Source organism: Salvelinus fontinalis, chromosome 19 (assembly GCF_029448725.1).
Source record: "Salvelinus fontinalis isolate EN_2023a chromosome 19, ASM2944872v1, whole genome shotgun sequence".
NCBI lineage: Eukaryota > Metazoa > Chordata > Actinopteri > Salmoniformes > Salmonidae > Salvelinus > Salvelinus fontinalis.
Genome location: NC_074683.1, coordinates 19352304 through 19374076, shown reverse-complemented (window position 1 = coordinate 19374076; position 21773 = coordinate 19352304). Strand labels below are relative to the sequence as shown.

Below are 21773 nucleotides of genomic sequence, written 5' to 3'. Positions count from 1 at the left end.
GCAGTGGAAAAATATCACTGCCAGAATAAATTAATCCAAGATTATGGTTGTGGTTAGTTGTCTGTATTAAAACATATTGGCATGCATATCTGCAAGGGTGAATGAGAAGCTGGAACACAGTAGGCAGGTTTTGGGAGTGCCGTTCTGAGAAAGTATGATCACAAGCAGAACAGCATGGAACCATCTTATCAACAAAAATATGTTGATGTAAGAGAGGAATAGAGTGAAATAGGGGGAAATTATTTTGGTTTAAGAGAATAAAAAGCCAATAAATGCTCTGAATCAAAGGTTTTCTCAACCATGCAACTAAATACTAGAACGTTTCTACCAAAATGCACAATGTATCGACATTGTAGGAAATACTCTACTGAGACTATATTTCCCAAAGTCTTAGGCATCCATGTATTTATGATGCTTCAATTTCAACATTGTTCCAAAGATAAAGAATACGGTATGCTTCTTGTATTTAGCATACTCATATCCAAGCTGAAGTTCTTACCTACTAAATCAGGAATTCCATGAGTCACAGGAGCCACAGCTTCTTCTGTGTCTTTTGACAGTCTTTTAAGCGTAGCAACAAGCTGTGGATGGATTGAGGGCAACTCAGAGAACTCAGCGACCTGGAATGTGAAACCAGGATGGAAGGAAATCATTTCCAACTCACGGAAATTGGCATCCCCAACTCCGATCCCTATTGACAAAATTTCCAGATCTTTAAGAGCTACAGCAGGGCCCTTAACATCATCTCTGGATTTCTTGCTAGTCAAAAGGATCAGGACCTGGGGCACACCTTCCAGTCGTCTACTGCCAGAGGAGGCAGTAAAGATGTAGTGTCTCACAAACTGGAGAGCTGCCCCAGTATTTAGGCTCCTTCCACCCTTGTGCCTCATATTACTTATGGAGTGAATAACGGCATCCTTTGTTTTGTGCGAGTTCAGATAGAAATGGGCCTCTGGTTTGTCAGAGTACTGAACCAGAGAAACTCTTTCTCTGTTTTCATCCACAGAGAGTTTATCCACTACACTTTGAACAAAGTCTCGCAGTGCTGGAAATCCACTCCTTGTGCCATCAGAACCATCCAGCAGGAATACAATATCTCTTTTCTCAGCATCAGCATGAACCGAGGCTGAGACACAACAATAAGGCACATTTAGAAGAAACAAACAGCACAGCACAAAGAGCCTCATCAAGAGCAAAGACAATGACAGGCGTGTCACACAACATAGAACACGAGAAAAGCTTTTGCTTACCTTCCTCCAGGACGACCATCAGCTTTTCCTTGGGAAGGCTCACATAGCTATTGAGCGTTTGTTGGACCGTATTGAGCTGGCTAAATTCCTTCACGTTGAAAGCAAAGGCTGGGTTGTGAGAAATAGCCTCGATTTGCTTAGGGTCTGCATCCTTGACACCAACGCCAAACGGTACCACTCCATCGTTCTTTAAAGCACCAGCAGAGTCCTTCACGCTATCCTTAGACTTGCCTCCGATCAAAACAATCAAAAATTGGGGTACATTTTGAGCCGCACGGCTACCATGAACTGGGGACAGGATGGTGTCCTTCATGAATTTCAAAGCCATTCCGGTGTTCAGACTCCGTCCACCGGCCAGTCTTAGATCATTTACGGCCCTTATAACTTCAGCCTTATCCTTATATGTATTCAGGTAGAAATTGGGAGCTGGCCTCTCACTATGCTGGACAACTGAAATCCGGACTCTATCTTGTCCAATATCAAGAGGCTCAATGACTTTGAGGATAAAGTCACGGATGTAGGGGAAATCTGCTCGGACATTATCAGATCCGTCAATCAGGAACGCAACATCCCTCTCGCCTCCAACGACTTCTGCAAGAAAAGAGGAAAGGGAACACCACCTTCAGTTTTCTCAGTCACTAGCAATATTATGCAGTTTGTTCTATTTAAAATGTTGTAATATTTCATATCCACTGTTTAACCCAACATGTAGCAAGGAAGCTAAAATACAACATAAAGCTCACCAGGTTCCTCGGTTATTTCTGTTTGTGAAATGTCTGTATCTCCGACCACAGTAGTCAAAGGAGTCATGATCTGTTCAACAACACTTGGCAGGTCAGCAAATCTGCTTTCATGGTAAGCCAAGTTTGGGACGAAAGCGACCGTCTTCAAGTAGGCCTCATCGGCCTGGCCAGCACTGACTGTGAAGGTCAGTACACCTGCCACGGCCACTTTGTCTGCAATCCCTTTAACCTCATCCTGGGATGGGCCTCCAGTGATCAGGAGAAGCACCTGTTGGACACCCTGCCTCTTACGCGACCCAGTCGAGGCCTGGAACATGTTGGTAAGTGCGTAATCCATCGCAGCTCCCGTGTTCAAAGCAGACCCTCCCATTAGCCTGAGCTGTCCCAGGCTGGCCAGCACATCTTGCTTTGTGTTGTGCGTGTTCAGATAGAATTCAATCTTTGGGTTCTCTGCAAATTGCATGAGACCGATGCGCACCCTGTCGGGCCGCACGTCCAGCTGGTTTACCACACCGGCAATGAAATCCCGCACGTACGGAAGGTTGGCGCCGCCAATGTAGCTAGAGCCATCCACCATAAAGACGATGTCTCTGACTACTCGCTGGGTCTGCACTGTTGTAATTTCAACCACTGAGGCAAACAGGGGAGAGAAAAAACGTCATTACATATATTCTAATGTTCAAGTCACAAATATTAGATGTCAATGATTTTTAAATGCCTTATGGAGTCTTTGGATAAGAACATTTCACCTTACATGTTAGGGTAAATTACATTTAAGTAGCTAGTATCAATCATAGTAACGACGGGATAGCAGCATTACCAGGCTCTGTGGGTCCCTCAGTCACCACAATCCCCGATAGAGTGGAGAGGGGAGAGACAATCATCCTGGGGTTGCGGAGCAATGCGCGGAAGTCCTTCAGCATGAACACCAAGCTCTCATCAAAGGCAATCTGCTTCAGCTCCTGCTCATCGGCAGTCTTAGAGCCGACAGCCAGGGTCAGAACCCCCATGCGCTGCAGTGCCTCAGCAGCCTGCCCCACTCTGTCGCTGGACTTCTTACTGGCCAACAACAGAACCAGCTGGGGCACGCCCTGCTGAATACGACTCCCCTTGTCAGCCCTCAGCATGTTGGTCCTCACAAAGTCCAGGGCCGCCCCGATGTTCACCACTTGTCCTGGTCTTGGCTTGACTCTGCCCAGGGCTGCACTCAGGTCTTCCTTGGATCCATATGAGTTCAGCTCTATCTCAAGCCTGGCAGTGTTGCTGAACTGGGCCACACCCACTTGCACTTGATCCGGTCCGATTGGCATGGTGTCAACAAACTTTTTGATAAACTCACGAAGAGAGTTGATCATTGTGGCACCCATAGTGCTGTCAATGAGAAAAATGATATCCCTTTTTCCCACTTCCAAGGCTGAAAGAGAAAACACAGTAACGTGTTAGAATAATCTATGTAAAAGCTAGCTATTATTAGCTAAATAAAGCTACTAAAGCTGTGATAGTCTCTTGATGATCGGATTAATTGAATCTGTGCTTAGCCTCTTACAAATGTACTTAATTAATAATTAATGCCATATTTAACATGACTGAATGCATTCACAAAATGTTCCGTGTTTAATAAAGGCACTAACAAATGTCTTATTATTAGGACAGTTATTCATATTAGCAAAGTTGTAACATCTGAAGAAGTATGAAATGGCATCTGAATTGCTGCAAATTATACAAATACAGCTGTGTGGCATTCTGGGAATTAGAGAATGGTGCCAATTTGGATGGTGTTCAAGATTAATTGCATTTTATGCTACTTGTTTAGGAGAAGGGGGTAACTGTAATTTACTTTAAAAAATGAATAAATTCTACTTTACAATAGGGCCCACCAATGAAATGAAAATCTGATGCAATAAAATGACGTTCCTGCTTCACAGGAAGAGATGAAAAGATGAATAGTAAATCTAGAAAACCGGACACACAGACATCTACATATAAGTAAGACAGAAAGATAACAAAACCTTACCAAACCTACTATATCATGTTGCTTTTCTGTATGTCAGCCTGTGTAATTACAGATGATCTAAAAGTGTATTTTGCAAATTGAATAAACTATTTTCAGTATTCAGTTCGTTTTGTTTGTTTTGTAATGCTTGTGCACTTGTTAGGTCTGTTATTTATTCTCAACAAGCTGGTTAATGTTAGAAATCAGGTCAAGATGCTATCTTTTCTTTCTAGTGTTATAACTGTCCTCACAATGCATTGTCCTCACAACATATTTGTGAAATGTTATCCATTTCAATATTAATATTATATTGAACTATTAGATTGAGATCAACACTCAACCCCCAAATTTCAAGCATGTGCTGTCTTACAATTAGATTAAGTGCAATGATTTATTAACGCCTTACTTGAAGAGGGTATACACCAGTCATGATAACTGTTTTAGTGTTGCAGTATTCATAACGACCAAAACATTCATAACACATCTATGCAAGATATGTTTTTAAAACAGAAGTAAATTGCCATTCCAGGACAAAAATATTTTCCTATCAAAATAGATAAATCAATGATGAGAATCAAAGTGTGTCAGGTAGCCTCAAACCAGTAAGTAGAATGTTGATGGTTCAAATACAATGGCTAATAAAATATCTTGTGGAAGTGAGCCAGATGTTTGTAGATGTTATGTTTGCCACATTTGGGACTATTCTCTTGGTTCCATTCTACCAGGATAGCTCAATCAAGCACAACAAAAATATTTGATATATTTAAAGATCCATTCTTCAGCTTTATGTAGGACCTGACAGATTTCAGATAGAAATGTGAGTTAATATGTCATTCTCATTGAAAGCAAGATCCGTTTCATGTGCAATATTCTTTACTGACGTTTTTATACACCAGCTTCCAAACAGCTGAAAATATATTTCACAGCGGTTAAGATATGACAAGGATTCCCTACACTTGTGTTGCCATTTGTGGCCTTGAGCAAAGCAATATCAACGGGCAGCCTAATGCTCTGAGGCTGACCCTGTGCTGCTCTCAGCCTGTTGTGTGTGTGGTGCCAGGGGTTTGGCCACTGCGTCGGTAAGTTGAACAAACTAAAGAGCTGTTCTAAGGGACTTTCATTTTGAAAATGTCTCTTGAACAATGATGAATGTGTAAGTAAGGTGGTATAAAAGTATCACATATACCCCCTTCAAATTAGGTGTCAGCGATTTATTATTCTTACCTCAAGTATGGAATCAGCTAGAAGACACACTTAATCATTTTTTTCATGAACCCCCCCCCCACCCAATCCTACCTTGCATTGAAGTTACCTACCTTCTGTGAATTCATTCTGAATGACAATGGTACGCTGGGCTACGCCGTTAACATATGGTAGCAACTGGTCACCCATGCTTGCCACTGCCCTGAAATCGGGGGCCGACAGAACAAAGCTCTTGTCTGTGGCGATAGTCTCCAGCTCGGCGGTAGCCTCGCCGCCGACCACCACGCCAAACGTGATAATGCTCGCTGCCTTAAGAGCCCTGTCACCCGCACTGAAATCGTCATTGGACGGCCCGGCACTGATCACCACCAGAGCTTGGGGCACCCCCTCCTCTGCCCTGCCCCCTGATGCCGGAACCAACAGGATCCCAGGGACTTTCTCCAAGGCGGCTCCAAGGTTAGCCTCATCGCCGCCTGTGAACCGAAGGGCCTTCACAGCATCCAGGACAGCGGCTTTGGTGTCATAGCTATTTAGAAAGAACTGAATCTCTAGGTCCGCGCTGTACAGAGCCACAGCCACCCGAATTGCGTCCCTGCCCACATCGAGGCCCTCAATGACTTTCATAGCCAAATCGCGCACGCGGGGGAAGTTGGCCGCTCCAACGTTCTCAGATCCGTCAATTAAGAGTACAAGGTCAGCTGACTCGTGTGCTTAAAAGGGAGAGAGAGAGAGAGAGAGAGAGAGACAAAACAGAAACAAATGCAACGTGAAAGCGTTAAAACAGAGAAAGGGAGAGAAAGAGAAAGTGCTGGCTCATCATTGCATGTAACATTCATGATGAACACAATCAATCATTAAAAAAACATCACAAAAGCACATTATACTGCATGTAGGCTGAACCAAGGAGTGATTAGATCTGGAGCTAAAACGATGATGGATGCAAATTATTCTGAGCATGACCCTGTAGCTTGCTAAAATACCCTACAAATGTATTTTTCTGCTAAATGTGTTATTTATGATATTTAAAAAAATAAAAAATAAGAGCAGTGTGAAAATGAAGTACACCAACAGAACATTACCAATTTAGCACTGTACTCATAATCTACTCATAGTGTTTTTTTTTTAACATATGTATAACACACTGTATAATATGTATTGTAAAATGTCAGTTTCTCCTTTTATCTGTCTTATATCAGTTTGGGTTCTATGATAATGCACCTAAACATAACCTCCTGCCAACTCCATTGAGTTCAGCCACCCCATGCAGACTCATGTTACAGACCTCAGGGATAATGAGTACCAGTCATGACACTGTGGCCCATCCTTGATGCTTAAGAGCCCTTACCGTCAATCAAGAGAATAATGAACTATTCTATAAAAAAAAAAAAAATCATACATTGTGCTAAGCTGTTATCTTTGAAATCTCTCGATCTAGGCTCTGCTGCAAGTCAAGGATGAGTCCAGGGCAGGTTCATCACTGTTTCAGTTGTAGAATAGTAAGCACATGTTTGACAGTTACTGATAAAACATAGCCTGAACACAAACAAACATAAACAAGACACACAAGCAGTGGGTGGGTGGTTAGCCATTGTTAAACGCTGCGCCGTGTTTCGGGAGGCTGTATTGGAACAGCGTGTCACCGCTATTCATTCGCTTTTTCAAAGATCTACGCTATAATCCACTGATACATGGATATTTGTTTAAAATCAGACAAAAGCATTTGTGATTTTTTTTGTAGGGCAAATGTGATGGACTGAAGGTGTTTTGCATATCTGTCTTTATTTGATTATAGAGAAAAAAGAGATGATATAATTAAATATCCTATTACTGTGTCGTGTAAATAGATGATAATCCTCCAGTAGCAGTCTGCCATGAATGTAGAATTTTTTGAATATCCTTTTTGTAACTGTTACATAGTCAATGTTGTTGTAGCAAACTAAACTGGAAAAACGAAGAGCGATATGTCTTTACCATATCAAAAAAGCAATGGATATTCCCATTGACTGAGATGGCATGTTCTCAGTTTATGCGCAAGTTTAATACATTTGGTCAATCTGGCTTGGAAGAGGCATAGCAGCCCTCTTCTGATAAGCATTCAGAGTCAATCACATGCAAACCTGGGTGGTGATCTTAAAGTGTTACGGGCAAATAGAATGTGATGAGAAACAGTGATGTTAATGGGTGCCGGACAGTGGATGATAAATGAGGGTTATCGTGTTAAATACCCCTTAATTGTGTTAATACAGGACTCGATCCAGACATGGCCACACATTTGTAGCTACTTTCTTATCTTATGATAATGTGGGCATTAGTATGGTAGTGACACAGGCCCCCTGTTATTACCTGTCACATCTCGAGGCACTTCTTTGGCTTCGACAGCCATCGGGGCGCCACCGGCCTGAGTGACTGCGCCGCACAAGCCCACCACTAAGTCCTGGATAATACCCCTCAGGGCCTGGAAAGAGTCTACGCTGAATATGTGTACGTCCTGTGGCACACTAGCCATCTCCCTGAGCTCCCAGTCCACGGCGTCCTGCACCCCCACCGCAAACATGCTCACCCCTGCTAGCCGCAGCACCTGCGCCGGCTCAGCCACATCATCCTGGGAGCGCCCGTCTGTCAGGATCACCACCGCCTGGGCCACACCCAAGCCAGCGCGGCTGCCAGCCGCTGCGTTCATGTGGGCCCGGATGAGAAAGTCCAGGCCCAGGCCCGTCCGGGTGCCACCCCCCCGGTAGGCCATGGCCCGGATATGGGCCAGGGCCCCCAACGGAGATGGGTATGTGCTCAATTGGAACTCAGTTTTGGGCGAGCCGCTGTACTGGACGAGGGCGAACTGAAATCTGCCACCGCCACCCTCGTGCAGTGCTTTAACCACGCTGTACAGAAACTGTCGGACGTGCTCAAAGTTCTCTTGTCCCATGCTCCAGGACGAATCCACAAGAAAGTATATATCGGCAGCCAGGCCTTGTGCGCAATCTTCAAAAGAAGAAACCTGGTTTTGAGGACTCTCACCGTGCCGAGACAGAGGCAAGTCCAGTGGTATGGCTGTAACCACGACCCTGTTACTGTACCGAACAACAGTTCCGCTGGAAACTAGGCCTATTAACCTGTGCTAAAATATTAAGGAAGTACACCTTAGTTCACCTCATCTGCCAACATGCTACCATAAACTAGGCAGAACTGTGAGGCCAGGGCTCCAACATGACACTGGACTTGCGCTCTAAGGCAACATTGATTCCTGAGTAGACCCCTTTTCTCTTTCATACCATGAAAATCCCTTTGAGTTCCTGCAGGGAACTAGACACATTTGACTTGTTCCCAAACATTTATTGTTTCAAGGAAGGCGGAAACTCAACCCATAAATATCAATACAACTCTAGCTTAACAGCAATATTAGCATTGTCATTCCAACTTGTCGTTAAATGTCTGAAATGTTTTGATAATTGAATTATTTGTGCTGAAACCAACAAGGATGATCCGGTAAAAAGTACCTCCCAAAAATACAAAAATAAGCAGGCCTTCCAGGTGTTACTAAGATTAATGGATATCTGAAGTGTGAAATAACAAACGATACTGAGCATGGCTAACAAAACATCATTTTTGAAAAGGGCTTAAGAGAGGGCACCACAAGTGCCTGCAAATTGAATTGAAGACGAAAACAGTGAGTCAAGCTTACCTTCCTGGGCATCAAGTTTGGGCAGAAGTCCTGCGAACAGGACACCCAGAATAGCGCACAGCGGTAACAGCCGGTGTTTCCTCATCTTCTAGCTAGCACCAAAAAGAACACCTGCAAATGAAATAGAACAGAACGTGTTTATGCTCTTTTCAGCATCACAACAGGGCTTCACAAAACGATCTATGGCAGGTATAATTCTGAAAATAATGTCTATGACATCACAGTAGGGAAAGCAATGAAAGACTTGAATGTTGCCATTTTGTGAAGGAGTTCTAAATGGGTCAGTTTCCCTTTAACATTTCCATCATCAAAGCTTTATAACACCAGTATTAATTCAGGAAATACAATGCAACAGAACCATCCATCATCATTGTGAAATGGGCATATATTTCAAAATGAAAGGACTTATGAAGGCAAATGACTGAGTTATTTGAATTCTGACAGGGACATTATGAAGCTCCTTGAATACCCTAATTTAAGTTGTGACCTTTGGTCTGGCATAGACCACTAACTCACACACAAAGTCTGACAAGCACATACCATGCCAAATCAGTTTGACCAAAGAATTAATGTAACGGTCCTGACCTGTTTTATGTTGTTTTTTGTATGTGTTTAGGTCAGGGCATGTGTTTTGGGTGGGCAGTCTATGTTATCTGTTTCTATGTTGGTTTTGGTTGCCTGGTATGGCTCTTAATTAGAGGCAGGTGTTTTGCGTTCTCCTCTAATTAAGAGTCATATTTATGTAGGGTGTTCTCACTGTTTGTTTGTGGGTGATTGTCTCCTGTGTCGTCGAATGTATGTACCACACGGGACTGTTTGGCTGTTCGTTAATTTTGATGTCGTCTGTTTCCTGTCCGTGAGTTTACGTTTAGTTATGTAAGTTTATGTTCAGGTTTCGTCAACGTCGTTTTCTTGTTTTGTATATTTGAAAGTGTTTTGTTTTTCGTGTTGCCATCGTCGTTGTAAATAAAAAGATGGCTTATTTCCCGAAAGCTGCATTTTGGTCTGATGATCCTTCTCTCCTCTCCTCGTCCGAGGATGAGGAGAGAGACAGCCCTTACAATTAAGGCTTGTCTTCACTGTCCTTGCCATATTAACTTTTTGGAAGAAGAACTCAGGGCAATTGGTGTAAACTAGTATTTCAGATGAAATCCATTTCACCAGCAAATCCAATCTTCCAGATTTCTGGAGTAGCTCCAAATATCTGTTTTCCTCCTTGTTTTCGTTCTCCACCCTTTCCCACTGTCATCACATGGTTTGAAGTTACATTCCTAATGTCAACAGCATGTTTAGAGTTATTTTTACTCTTTAACACACCATTGGAGAAAAAAATACCTCATACTACCATCACATGGAGCTATGCGCAGAAATATGTGATCCACTGCTACCACAATGTCAGGTAGAGCTTGCCAAGACTATAAAATTGGAGTTTTCAATGGCTTTGTCCCTTAACCACATCAACAGGCACTTGCCAGCAAATACCTCCAGTTCAGGGTTCAAATCAACAGCCACACTTCGGCTAGCTTATGTCTCTCTCAGAGTGCTGTCATTGGTGTCTAATTTCTCTCTGTCCAAATTAGTAGCAGCATGGGCGAGCGATATTGAGCTCGAACTTTGATTGAAACCACCTTTTCAAAAAGCCAGTCCACATTAGTAATGATCTACTGTTGTGTTCAGAGGAGAGTTGTTGGACTGGAAAGTCCAGTTTCACTTAGGGGTTTGTTTTCTATATTTAGTCAGCTTTCCCCTTTATTTTGATGTTAACTGGATTGGTGTCACTAAACCGGGACGGTTGTTGCTAAAGTGTTCTAATGTGACTAGAATGACGTTGTAAACAGCCAACTTTCTGGGACATAGACTTGTCTTATATAGGCAGACGTCTTACATTCTTGTTAATCTAACTGCAGTGTCCAATTTACAGTAGCTATTACAGTGAAAAACACCATGCTATTGTTTGAGGAGAGTGCACAACAACAAAACACTTTAATCACGGCAAACTGGTTTGATACATTCATCATAAAATAAAAAATCTGAAATGATTTCAAATAGTGTTTGAACTCAGGTCTGCATTCTTGTAGCCCATCATGGAAATGCCATGGCTGAAGGACATATGCCAAATTGGCTGACCTCAGGAATTTTTGGGATGTCTGAGAATGTGTTTACAAACACAGTAATCATATGCCTTGTAGGCTGCTGACCAACCCGAGATTCACACACACACACACACACACACACACACACACACACACACACACACACACACACACACACACACACACCCCCCCCCCCCCCAAGCAGTAATCAAGGGCTACGCTTAGGTATTAATTCCGAGTGGTTAAGTCTGTGGTCTGGGGAAGGCTTAAAACCTCATTATTTAAAACCAAACTACCATCAGGTATCATCGGTATTGTCAGTATTCTCGCAGGTTACTAGGGCATTGTGAACTACTGTAGCACAGTGGTCTAAGCAGTGCTCTCTGGCTCTGAGCATCACAAGTTCACTCCCAGTGCTGGGAAGTTGCTTTTCCTTTTTGTGGTGAGCGCAGAGAAAGGCATTTCACAGTTCAGTGCATTACGGTGAAGAAAAATGTATTGTAGTACAATACAATAGAATATAGTACAGCATAATGTACTGTATTGAACCCTACTTTACTCTACTCCAGCCTTTCTCAAACTTGTTTTGTGCCAGGGACCAGCAAGGCACACCCATCTCATTGATTGTGCGGGTCAAACATGTACTATTCCATTTTTAAAATAATATATATTTTGAAAGAATTAAAGATAATTTTTTCATAAAGATTCAGTTGTTGTTATGTTTTTTTTTTACACTGACAGACCCTGAGTACAACAGACAGACCGACAGATAGATAGACAATCTAATACATCAAGTAGAAAGTAGGAGTAAAAGTATTTATTTTTTTAAAGAAAATGTGATTGTCAGTTATTTTTTACCAAAGCGGTCCCCAGAGGATGAAGGTCAGTGTGCCTGTCTCTTGGACACCATCAGGTCAAACCTCGGACAGAAGGAGGAGAGGGACACTCTCAAGGTTTTTTCAACAGCCAGTCTGCTGCAATATTTAGATTTTGTTGCAGCAAGAGAGGAGAAGCTGGTCTCACATAGAGTAAGTAGGTAGATTGAAAGGGTATCAACAACTTCACTGCCATCTTGCGGTGCCGCGGGTAATCTCCGATGCTGAACAGCCAGAATGTGGAAAGCTTGTCTCATTAAAACATGGTCACAGACCATGGTCATAGTTAATCCTCAAGAACCAGCCTGGTCTCATAGACTAAACGTGACATAGTAAATATAAATCCGCATCACTCAAATTAGTATGATACAGTATTACGTTACGTTTGGTAAGGTTACATAAGACAGATGGTTACTTAAGGCAAAAACAAAAGTAGGGTGGTTGGTCAAGGTGGAGGGGTTGGATCATAACAAACGTCTAGCAACCCAAAGGTTGCGAATTTGAATCTCATCACGGACATCTTTAGCATATTAGCTAATTAGCAATCTTAACTACTTTTTAGCTATTTTGCAACAACTTAGAATGTTAGCTAACCCTCCCCATAACCATAACCATTTTAGCTAAGCTTTCCTCTAACCCTAACCCTTTTAGATAACCCTAATCGTAACCCTTTAAGCTAACTCCTCAACTAAACCCTAACCCCTAGTCTAGCTAACGTTAGCCAACTAGCTGACGTTCACTACCTAGCTAGAATATGTAACACATCATACATTTTGCAATTGTGTAACGTATTTTACGTTTTGCAAATCCGTAGCACATAATATGAATTGTAATTCGTAACATATCACACGGTATGGGTGATGAACATCCACAAATGAATACATATCATATGAAACATATCATAGTAAATGGTTGTCTCAGATTAACATACAGAATAATGCAAAATGCTCTGGGAACAGGTTGCAAGAACAAGATGTGAGTCTCTTCAGTGCTAGTGAATGAATTACAGTTGAAGTCAATGGTTTACATAAACTTAGGTTGGAGTCATTAAAACTCGTTTGTCAACCACTCCACAAATTTCTTGTCAACAAACTATAGTTCGGCAAGTCGGATAGGACATCTACTTCGTGCATCACACAAGTAATTTTTCCAACAATTGTTTACAGACAGATTGTATCACAATTCCCGTGGGTCAGAAGTTTACATACACTAAGTTGACTGTGCCTTTAAACAGCTTGGAAAATTCCAGAAAATGATGTCATGGCTTACACACACACATACTCCGGACTCCAACATTGGTCATCCTAATATTTCTTAATTCCATTCGTTTACCTTTTTAGATTCACATGTATTGTGCATTGTTAGATATTACTGCACTGCTGGAGCTAGGAACACAAGTTTCACTACACCCACAATAACATCTGCTAAATATGTGTATGCGACCACAAAGTGTGATTTCATTTGAGGACCTGAGCAGTTCACTAGCATTGACAATATCAACACTGACTGTTAGACTACACTGTCAACTGTGCAGTGGGGTCTGGATAAACAGTAGGCAAAGTTGAGTGTAAACAAGTTGTCCAGATTCTGCCCTCAACGCTCAGTGTTGCATTTTTTTATGAGAGGGTAGTGTTTATGCTTTCCTTATTGCCGGGTATTGTGGATGGCTTAAATCCTAAACTCTGCTGACTTAGGCTTTAGGTCTCTGTGAAAGGGAGTCTTTTAGCCTATTTTACAATTGCAATTCATTTAAATGGAATTGTGGATCAGATTTTGTGGGATTGGTTGGAAACTGGGTCCAGAAATGAAGATGGCAACTTTTTTCCATGACCAGATGAGAGCAAGAATGGAAACTGAGTTTTCCAGGACTTTGGCCCAGATTTACTTTGTGTTTCTTTAAAGTGTATTTCAGCAATTAGCTCACCCTAATTTTAACCTTTTGAAAGAGATAGGTGCTAAACTAGAGGATATATAATCCTGTGTAACAAAACTAGCCCCACTGTAAGTCTGTCTTCGCATTACCTACTTTGAGTTTCAGGTACTTTATTTGCTCTCCTCAGAATGTCCTCTTTAGCTTCGTGCTTGTAGGTTTAAATTCTTCCATGCTTCAGCAATGAAATGCTTAATGAAATCAAGAAAGGAAACCTGAGTATTGGCATCAGCTGATATTGTACCATTTATATTAATCCCTCTGATTTAGTATGGCGTTCTATATAGTCATTCAGGTTCTGCACACACATTATCTGATGGATGCGCTTTTGTTCCTGGTAGCATGCTATGGCTGTAACGTATACACTAGGAAGCAGGTGCGTAAGGGGTGTTTAATACAGAAAATAAGCAGCTAAACAAAACAGGAGAAGAGTTCTGAATGTGAACAAAACCCATACTGCCTGAAAACAGAGGCTACTGATTTCTCAATAAAGGGAGAGTAATCAAGGTAATGATGAAGTCCAGGTGTGCATAACAATGGTGAGCAGGTGTGCGTAATGATGGTTGCCAGGTGCGCGTTATGTGGGTTGCCAGGACCAGTGGATAGTAGACCAGTGGCCTCGAAAGCTGGAGAAAGGGAATGGGAGTAGGCATGACACTATTTACTGGTGTCCCAACACATTGACTCTGTACCGGTACCCCCACTGTATATAGTCTCGCTGTTATTTTACTTCTACTCTTTAATTACTTGTAACTTTATATCTTATTCTTATCCGTATTTTTTTAATTGCATTGTTGATTAGGGGCTCATAAGTAAGCATTCCACTGTAAGGTGGAATACCTGTTGTATTCGGCGGATGTGACTAATAAAATTTGATTAGATCACTGTCACCTGCTTTTACATGCAGATGTGCGCAGGTTGTACAGGTGGACATTGATCAACAGGGTTTATGTACTGAGGCGTGAAATCCAGGCATTTCTAACCTAAAAGAAATAAGATCTAGCTCTGCACCTGCATGCAAGATGATAAATGATTTCCGAAACTGGCATATTTCTCTGATATACTTGACCATTTCAACCAACTCGACTTATCTATGCAGGGACATGCAAGTGACATTTTCCCCAAAAACTATAAAATTGGCAATTTCAAGAATAAGTTTTAATAAGTATAAGTCTACTAGGTCTCTGGAGAGTAGATAGAGGCATGTTCCCCCTATTCTCAACTCTGGCTGACGAGGGTGATGTGGACCTGGATCACATGCGTAAATTGACTGGGTCACATCTGAGACAAACTTTTCCTCAAATTCGAGGATTACTTTCCATTACAATCTGACCCACACCTGAGGAAAGCCGTGGATGCGCAAAGTTGAAGTCGGAAGTTTACATACGCCTTAGCCAAATACATTTCAACTCAGTTTTTCACAATTCCTGACATTTAATCCTAGTAAAAATTCGCTGTCTTAAGTCAGGTAGGATCACCACTTTATTTTAAGAATGTGAAATGTCAGAATAATAGTAGAGAGAAGGATTTATTTCAGCTTTTATTTTTTCATCACATTCCAAATGGGTCAGAAGTCTACATATACTCAATTAGTATTTGGTAGCATTGCCTTTCAATTGTTTAACTTGGGTCAAACATGTTGGGGAGCCTTCCACAAGCTTCCCACAATAAGTTGGGTGAATTTTGGCCCATTCCTCCTGACAGAGCTGGTGTAACTGAGTCAGGATTGTAGGCCTCCTTGCTCGCACACACTTTCAGTTCCTCCCACAATACCTTGACTGTGTTGTCCTTAAGCCATTTTGCTACATTTTTGGAAGTATGCTTGGGGTCATTGTCTATTTGGAAGACCCATTTGCGACCCAGCTTTAACTTCCTGGCTGATGTCTTGAGATTTTGCTTCAATATATCCACATAATTTTCTTTTGTCATGATGCCATCTATTTTGTGAAGTGCACCTGTAGCAAAGCACCCCCACAACATGATGCTGCCATCCCCGTGCTTCACAGTTGGGATGGTATTCTTCGGCTTGCAAGCCTCCCCCTTTTTCCTCCAAACATAACGATGGTCTTTATGGCCAAAGAGTTATATTTTTGTTTCATCAGACCAGAGGACATTTCTCCAAAAAATACGATCTTTGTCCCCATGTGCAGTTGCAAACCGTAGACTGGCTTTTTTATGCCGGTTTTGGAGCAGTGGCTTCCTCCTTGCTGAGCGGCCTTTCAGGTTATGTCGATATAGGACTTGTTTTGCTGTGGATATAGATACTTTTGTACCTATTTCCTCCAGCATCTTCACAAGGTCCTTTGCTGTTGTTCTGGGATTGATTTGCACTTTTCGCACCAAAGTACATTCATCTCTAGGAGACAGAATCAAATCAAATCAAATGTATTTATTTAGCCCTTCTTACATCAGCTGATATGTCAAAGTGCTGTACAGAAACACATCTCCTTCCTGAGCGGTATGATGTCAAGCAAAAAGGCACTGAGTTTGAAGGTAGACCTTGAAATACATCCACAGGTACACCTCCAATTGACTCAAATGATGTCAATTAGCCCAACAGAAGCTTCTAAAGCCATGACATCATTTTCTGGAATTTTTCAAGCTGTTTAAGGCACAGTCAACTTAGTGGATGTAAACTTCTGACCCACTGGAATTGTGATACAGTGAATTATAAGTGAAATAATCTGTCTGTGAACAATTGTTGAAAAAAATACTTGTGTCATGCACAAAGTAGATGTCCTATCTGACTTGCCAAAACTATAGTTTGTTTACAAACAAATTTGTGGAGTGGTTGAAACGAGTTTTAATGACTCCAATATAAGTGTATGTTATTCTCTGACTTTAACTGTATTTACAGTACTAAATCCATGAGTAGGTATATGTTATCGTGTGTGTGTGTGTTTGTGTGTGTGTGTGCATGTGTCTGTGCCAATGTTTGTGTTGCTTCACAGTCCCCGCTGTTCCATAAGGTGTTTTTTTATCTTTTTTTGAAATCTAATTTTACTGCTTGCGTCAGTTACTTGATGTGGAATAGAGTTCTATGTAGTCATGGCTCTATGTAGTACGCTGTGCGTCCCATAGTCGTTCTGGACTTGGGGACTGTGAAGAGACCTCTTGTGGCATGTCTTGTGGGGTACGCATGGGTGTCTGAGCTGTGTGCCAGTAGTTTAGACAGACAGTGCATTCACCATGTCAATACCTCTCATAAATTAAAGTAGTGATGAAGTCATCGCTTTATTATATACAGACTTCTCCCCATTTTAGCTACTACTGCATCAATATGTTTTGACCATGACAGTTTACAATGTAGGGTTACTCTAAACAGTTTAGTCATCTCAACTTGCTCAATTTCCACATTACAAGACGTAGTTGAGGTTTAGGGTTCAGTGAGTGTTTTGTTCCAAATACAATGTTTTGTTCCAAATACAATGCTTTTAGTTTTAGAAATATTTAGTGCTAACTTCCTTGCCACCCACTCTGAAACTAACTGCAGCTCTTTGTTGAGTTTGCAGTCATTTCAGTCACTGTAGTAGCTGTTGTGTATAGTGTTGAGTCATTCACATACATAGACACTCTGGCTTTGTATAAGTCAGTGGCATGTCGTTAGTAAAAATGGAAAAAAGCAAGGGGCTTAAACAGCTACCCTGTGTAATTCCTGATTCTAACTGAATTATATTTGAGTGGCTTCCATTAAAGAACACCCTCTGTATTCTGTTAGACAAGTAACTCTTTATCCACATTATAGCAGGGGGTTTAATATACCTCAAGAATACGTAATATAGAAAAGCATATAATAGTACTATAGAATAGCATACAGTGCACTCGGAAAGTTTTCAAACCCCTTGACTCTTTCCACAATTTTATTCTAAAATTCAAATTCTTTTTTTTTATCCTTCATCAGCCTACACACAATACCCCATAATGAAAAAGTGAAAACAGGTTTAGACATTTTTGCTAATTTATTACAATAAAAAAAATGAAATTTTTCACATTTACATAAGTATTCAGAGCCTTTACTCAGTACTTTATTGAAGCACCTACTTAATAAATTTTAGTATACGGCTGTAAAGTAACAAAAAATGGAATTAAGGGTTAAGGGGTCTCAAAACTTTCCGAATGCACTGTACATAGTCAGCAGCCTGAGGCTGGTTTGTGGTGAGTATTTAACAGTCTGATGGCAATGAGATAGAGGCTGTTTTTCATTTCGATCTAAACAGGATCTAGGAATTTACTGTACTGACCTATAATATTGTCACGTTCCTGACCTTATTTCCTTTGTTTAGTATGTGTTTAAGTGGTCAGAACGTGAGCTGGGTGGGCATTCTATGTTATGTGTTTCTATGTTGGGTTAATTGTATTTGCCTGATATGGTTCTCAATCAGGGGCAGGTGTTTTACGTTTCCTCTGATTGAGAACCATATTAATGTAGGCTGTTCTCACTGTTTGTTTGTGGGTGATTGTCTTTCGTGTCAGTGTTTGTACCACACGGGACGTGTCGTTTGTTTAGTCTTTACCTGTTCGTGCGTTCTTCGTTATATGTAAGTTCACATGTTCAGGTCTGTTGACGTCGTTTGTTGTTTTATATAGTTTGTCAGTGTTCTTTGTTTAGTCTTCCTTTTAATAAATCATCAAGTATTCCACACATGCTGCGTTTTGGTCCGATCCATGCTCCTCCTCAGACGAGGAGGAGAATAATCATTACAAATATGGGTAACAGAAAAGATGAGTGTTTGTGATTGATGCTTTTTGCCATACATGCCATCTCACAGAAGTCTAATTTGTTATTGTCTGGTACTAGTGATCAGCCAGCACAGTATTCAACTACAATACATACTACAACTACAGTGTGTTCTGAGGCCTCCAGTCAAAGCAGACAAAGTTGTCTAGACAAGGCCAAACCCTTCCAACTGTCTATCCTACTCATCTACTACCTATCTACTACCTATCCACTTCAAATAAAAATACTGAGAAAAAGGCTTATAAGCTGCTAGATGGCTGTGCTCTCCATTCATGTGCTGAAGTCTTTTCAGGGTCACTCGAGAAGTGTGAGAAGTGTCTCTGCCGAGAAGTGTCTCTGCTGAGAAGTGTCTCTGCTGAGAAGTGTCTCTGCTGAGAAGTGTCTCTGCTGAGGCAGCTAAGCTGACCAACATGTCATCACTATGGCTTTCACTCTGCCTAGCTGCACAAAGAAAAACATGGAGCACACTCATTTCCATATTGCACAGGTCGTCATGAGCCAGAAACATAACAAGCTAAATATAGAGACAAAACAGTGTGGGCTTGAAAAAAACACAATTATTGCCTTCATTCACACACCAGTTTCCAAACATGTCTCTGATTCATTCTGCCATGAAACCCATTTTTAGATCAAAACTGATGTTTAGGGCCGCTACAATTTTTGGCGCGTACTTTATCTTCACAACCACTTTACTGACATAATCAGATTGCTCAAATTAGCTTTCAATTTGAGATAAGTGCACCGTATTGTGGAGAGCAAAAAGTGACCTTTCATGTTTTTCAGGATGAGTCAAGCACACCTATTTTTCAGTGGCAATTGACTAGACTATAACTGACTAAATAGACCCAGAAAAAAACTATAACTAAACAAAAATGATTTTTCATTTAATTTTATTAAAAATAGTTGAGACTAAATTATCTCTGTGACTAAAATCTGACCATTAAATGGACTGGACAATCATTTTTGGAGAGATTGAGAGCTTTACAGTGATAAGCACAATAAATATTAGCAGCATAGATGCGCCGTGCAGTTCTGTTCAGCAGAGGGAAGGATCCGACATACACAGCCTAGCCTACATCAGCTGGTGAACTGTGGGGGAGCAAGCGATGAGTGTGGGCAGAGAGGCTCCGTTTCAGCTCTGCCTCTGATTATACACATCGTGCACGCAACTCTCTTGCTTCGCCATAGCTATCCAGTCACCACCAGCTTTCAAGTAAGATTTGTCTGCTTAAGAAACACAAGCCGCTTTACAAAAAAAACAACATTAAAGATGCACTATGCAGAAATCGCTCCCAACATTTCCTTGTTGGATAAAATTCTAATAGTTTACCTAATTTCAGTTTATGTGAATAACAAGCAGTCATTGTACCATCTAATCCGCTGTGGAATATATTTACTACAAGCAAAAATATTGTCTATTCAATTGTTTGAAGCTGGTGTACAAAATCGAAAGTAAAAGACGCAAAAATGAAACTTCTGAACGGGAAGCATAAAAATCGCACACACAGATCTACTGCTTCATAGACTTGCTTTCAACATGAATGAAAGATCGTTAACTCACATTTCTATTGGAATCTGGTCTGGTCACCCAAAACGTTACATACAGTAATGTAGCTTTAAGTTTAATAGTAAAACAACAGTCTAGCTATGTTTTACTCTCCTTTTTGAATTTGTAATCTCGCTCAACCCTCGCACTATCCCCATTGTATTTTGTAGCCAGGTTCTGTAGGCAACGTACTAGCCTAGTCTCCATCTTTCCTCAGAGAAAATGTCTTCAATCTAACTATTACCATAAAAAAAAGTTATTACCCATAATACCAGCACTACATATATATTTTTTTTATTGTGCATTGGCCGGTCGCATTTTACATTCATAAAGCATATCGCGGACCGTACTAAAACTAGGCTACTTGCGGACCGGCCCGTTAGGCTACACTTTTTTCATTAATGTTACCTCATTAGCTAGCTATAGCTAACAACCTGGGGCTCTTTCAGCAGGATGCAACATTTTGGAATGTTCAGATAGAAATATGTTATGTAGAACAAACATGCATTTCTGACATGTTGAATAAGGAATAATGTTGGCTCTATTCATGGAATTTCTAAAATTAAAGGCCATTTAGTTGACTAAAATGGCAGACATTTTCAAAACGGTAACACTATTGTGGAATTCAGAAGGACCATTTCCCATTTTTACAGTCTTTGGTATGATTCCGCTGTGGATCGAACTCTCAACCTTCCAATCTCAGGGCAGACACACCACTATGCCACTGAGATGGTTCTATACTAAACTGTGACATGGCCTTTAATTTGTTCCAATTACAGGATTAGAAGTTCTCATACCTTTGTTCATGAAACAGGTTGAAAGTAAAACATTCTGTCTGCTAGGCACAGTTCTAACTGAAACACAGCTTGAGAGGATTTTCCACAGCAATTGTGAACTATTCCAACCTAATGGCTTCTATATTCTCCCAGTTACAGCTGTAGTCCGAATTTTCTCCTTATATGGGCATTGCAAAGTAGCTTTAGTAGCCATTTGTTTACATACTCATGTAACTGGTAGGATGTGAACCCCCCAGTCTCCTGCTCCATCACCAAACATCTTAACAATTAGAGCCAAAAAATATTCAGTCTTTGGCCGAGGGTGGTTTAAGTCGCAGGCAGGGCTACCTCATCAATAGAACATTTAAACTCCCCTCCGCTACACTTAACCCAGAAATGTTACATTTCCCTCTGTACTAATTTCAATATACTGTGTGTTATTGTTAAACAATTTTGTTTTCAGGAGATTCATGGCAAGAGGTACTGTATATGGCAGAAATATATTACTTTTAAAAATCAAACAATTATAGGAATTACTTTTTGTAGATTAAAGGTTTGCAAAATAGTGGCTCAGGTTGCAGCATTTTAGTAAAATAGTTGATAAGGCCCTCAGGGGCCAATCTGTGGTGGCTCCAGATATCTGCCTCTGTGCCAAATATGGTGTGTTAATCTGAAAATATGCCTTCTGAACTGCAAATTATAACACCGTCTATGGCCATTTCATAAGATGACTGCCAAGGACCCCATAGGCCAAATCTCTGGGGGCTCCGTATCTCATTTTTTTCAGGCTATATAAATCTACCTATGTGACAAATTTGGTGTGTTTATCTCAAAAAAGCCTTCAGAACTCTAAAACTGTATTACCAACAGTGGCCATTTATGGTGTATTAATCTCAAAATATGCCTTCTGAACTGCAAATTGCAACACCGTCTGTGGCCATTTTATA

The 21773-nt window shown here is 41.0% G+C and overlaps 1 protein-coding gene across 5 annotated transcripts in view; it reads right to left on the bottom strand.

Moving 5' to 3' along the window:
* The window catches only part of LOC129816465 (collagen alpha-3(VI) chain-like), a 91493-nt gene that overhangs the window by 64422 nt on the left and 5298 nt on the right, over positions 1-21773 (bottom strand). Inside the window, exons 2-6 of one of the 5 annotated variants that reach the window (XM_055870994.1) lie at positions 8869-8979; positions 5303-5899; positions 2814-3407; positions 1994-2623; positions 1251-1841 (exon numbers count right to left, since the gene is read on the bottom strand). In XM_055870994.1, coding sequence (XP_055726969.1) covers positions 1251-1841; positions 1994-2623; positions 2814-3407; positions 5303-5899; positions 8869-8953 — 2497 coding nt within the window. In that variant the 5' untranslated portion in view covers positions 8954-8979. Of the gene's footprint in view, positions 1-1250; positions 1842-1993; positions 2624-2813; positions 3408-5302; positions 5900-7532; positions 8217-8868; positions 8980-21773 lie in introns of those variants that run through there. The other 4 variants (XM_055870990.1, XM_055870992.1, XM_055870991.1 and 1 more) reach the window with 4 other exon arrangements.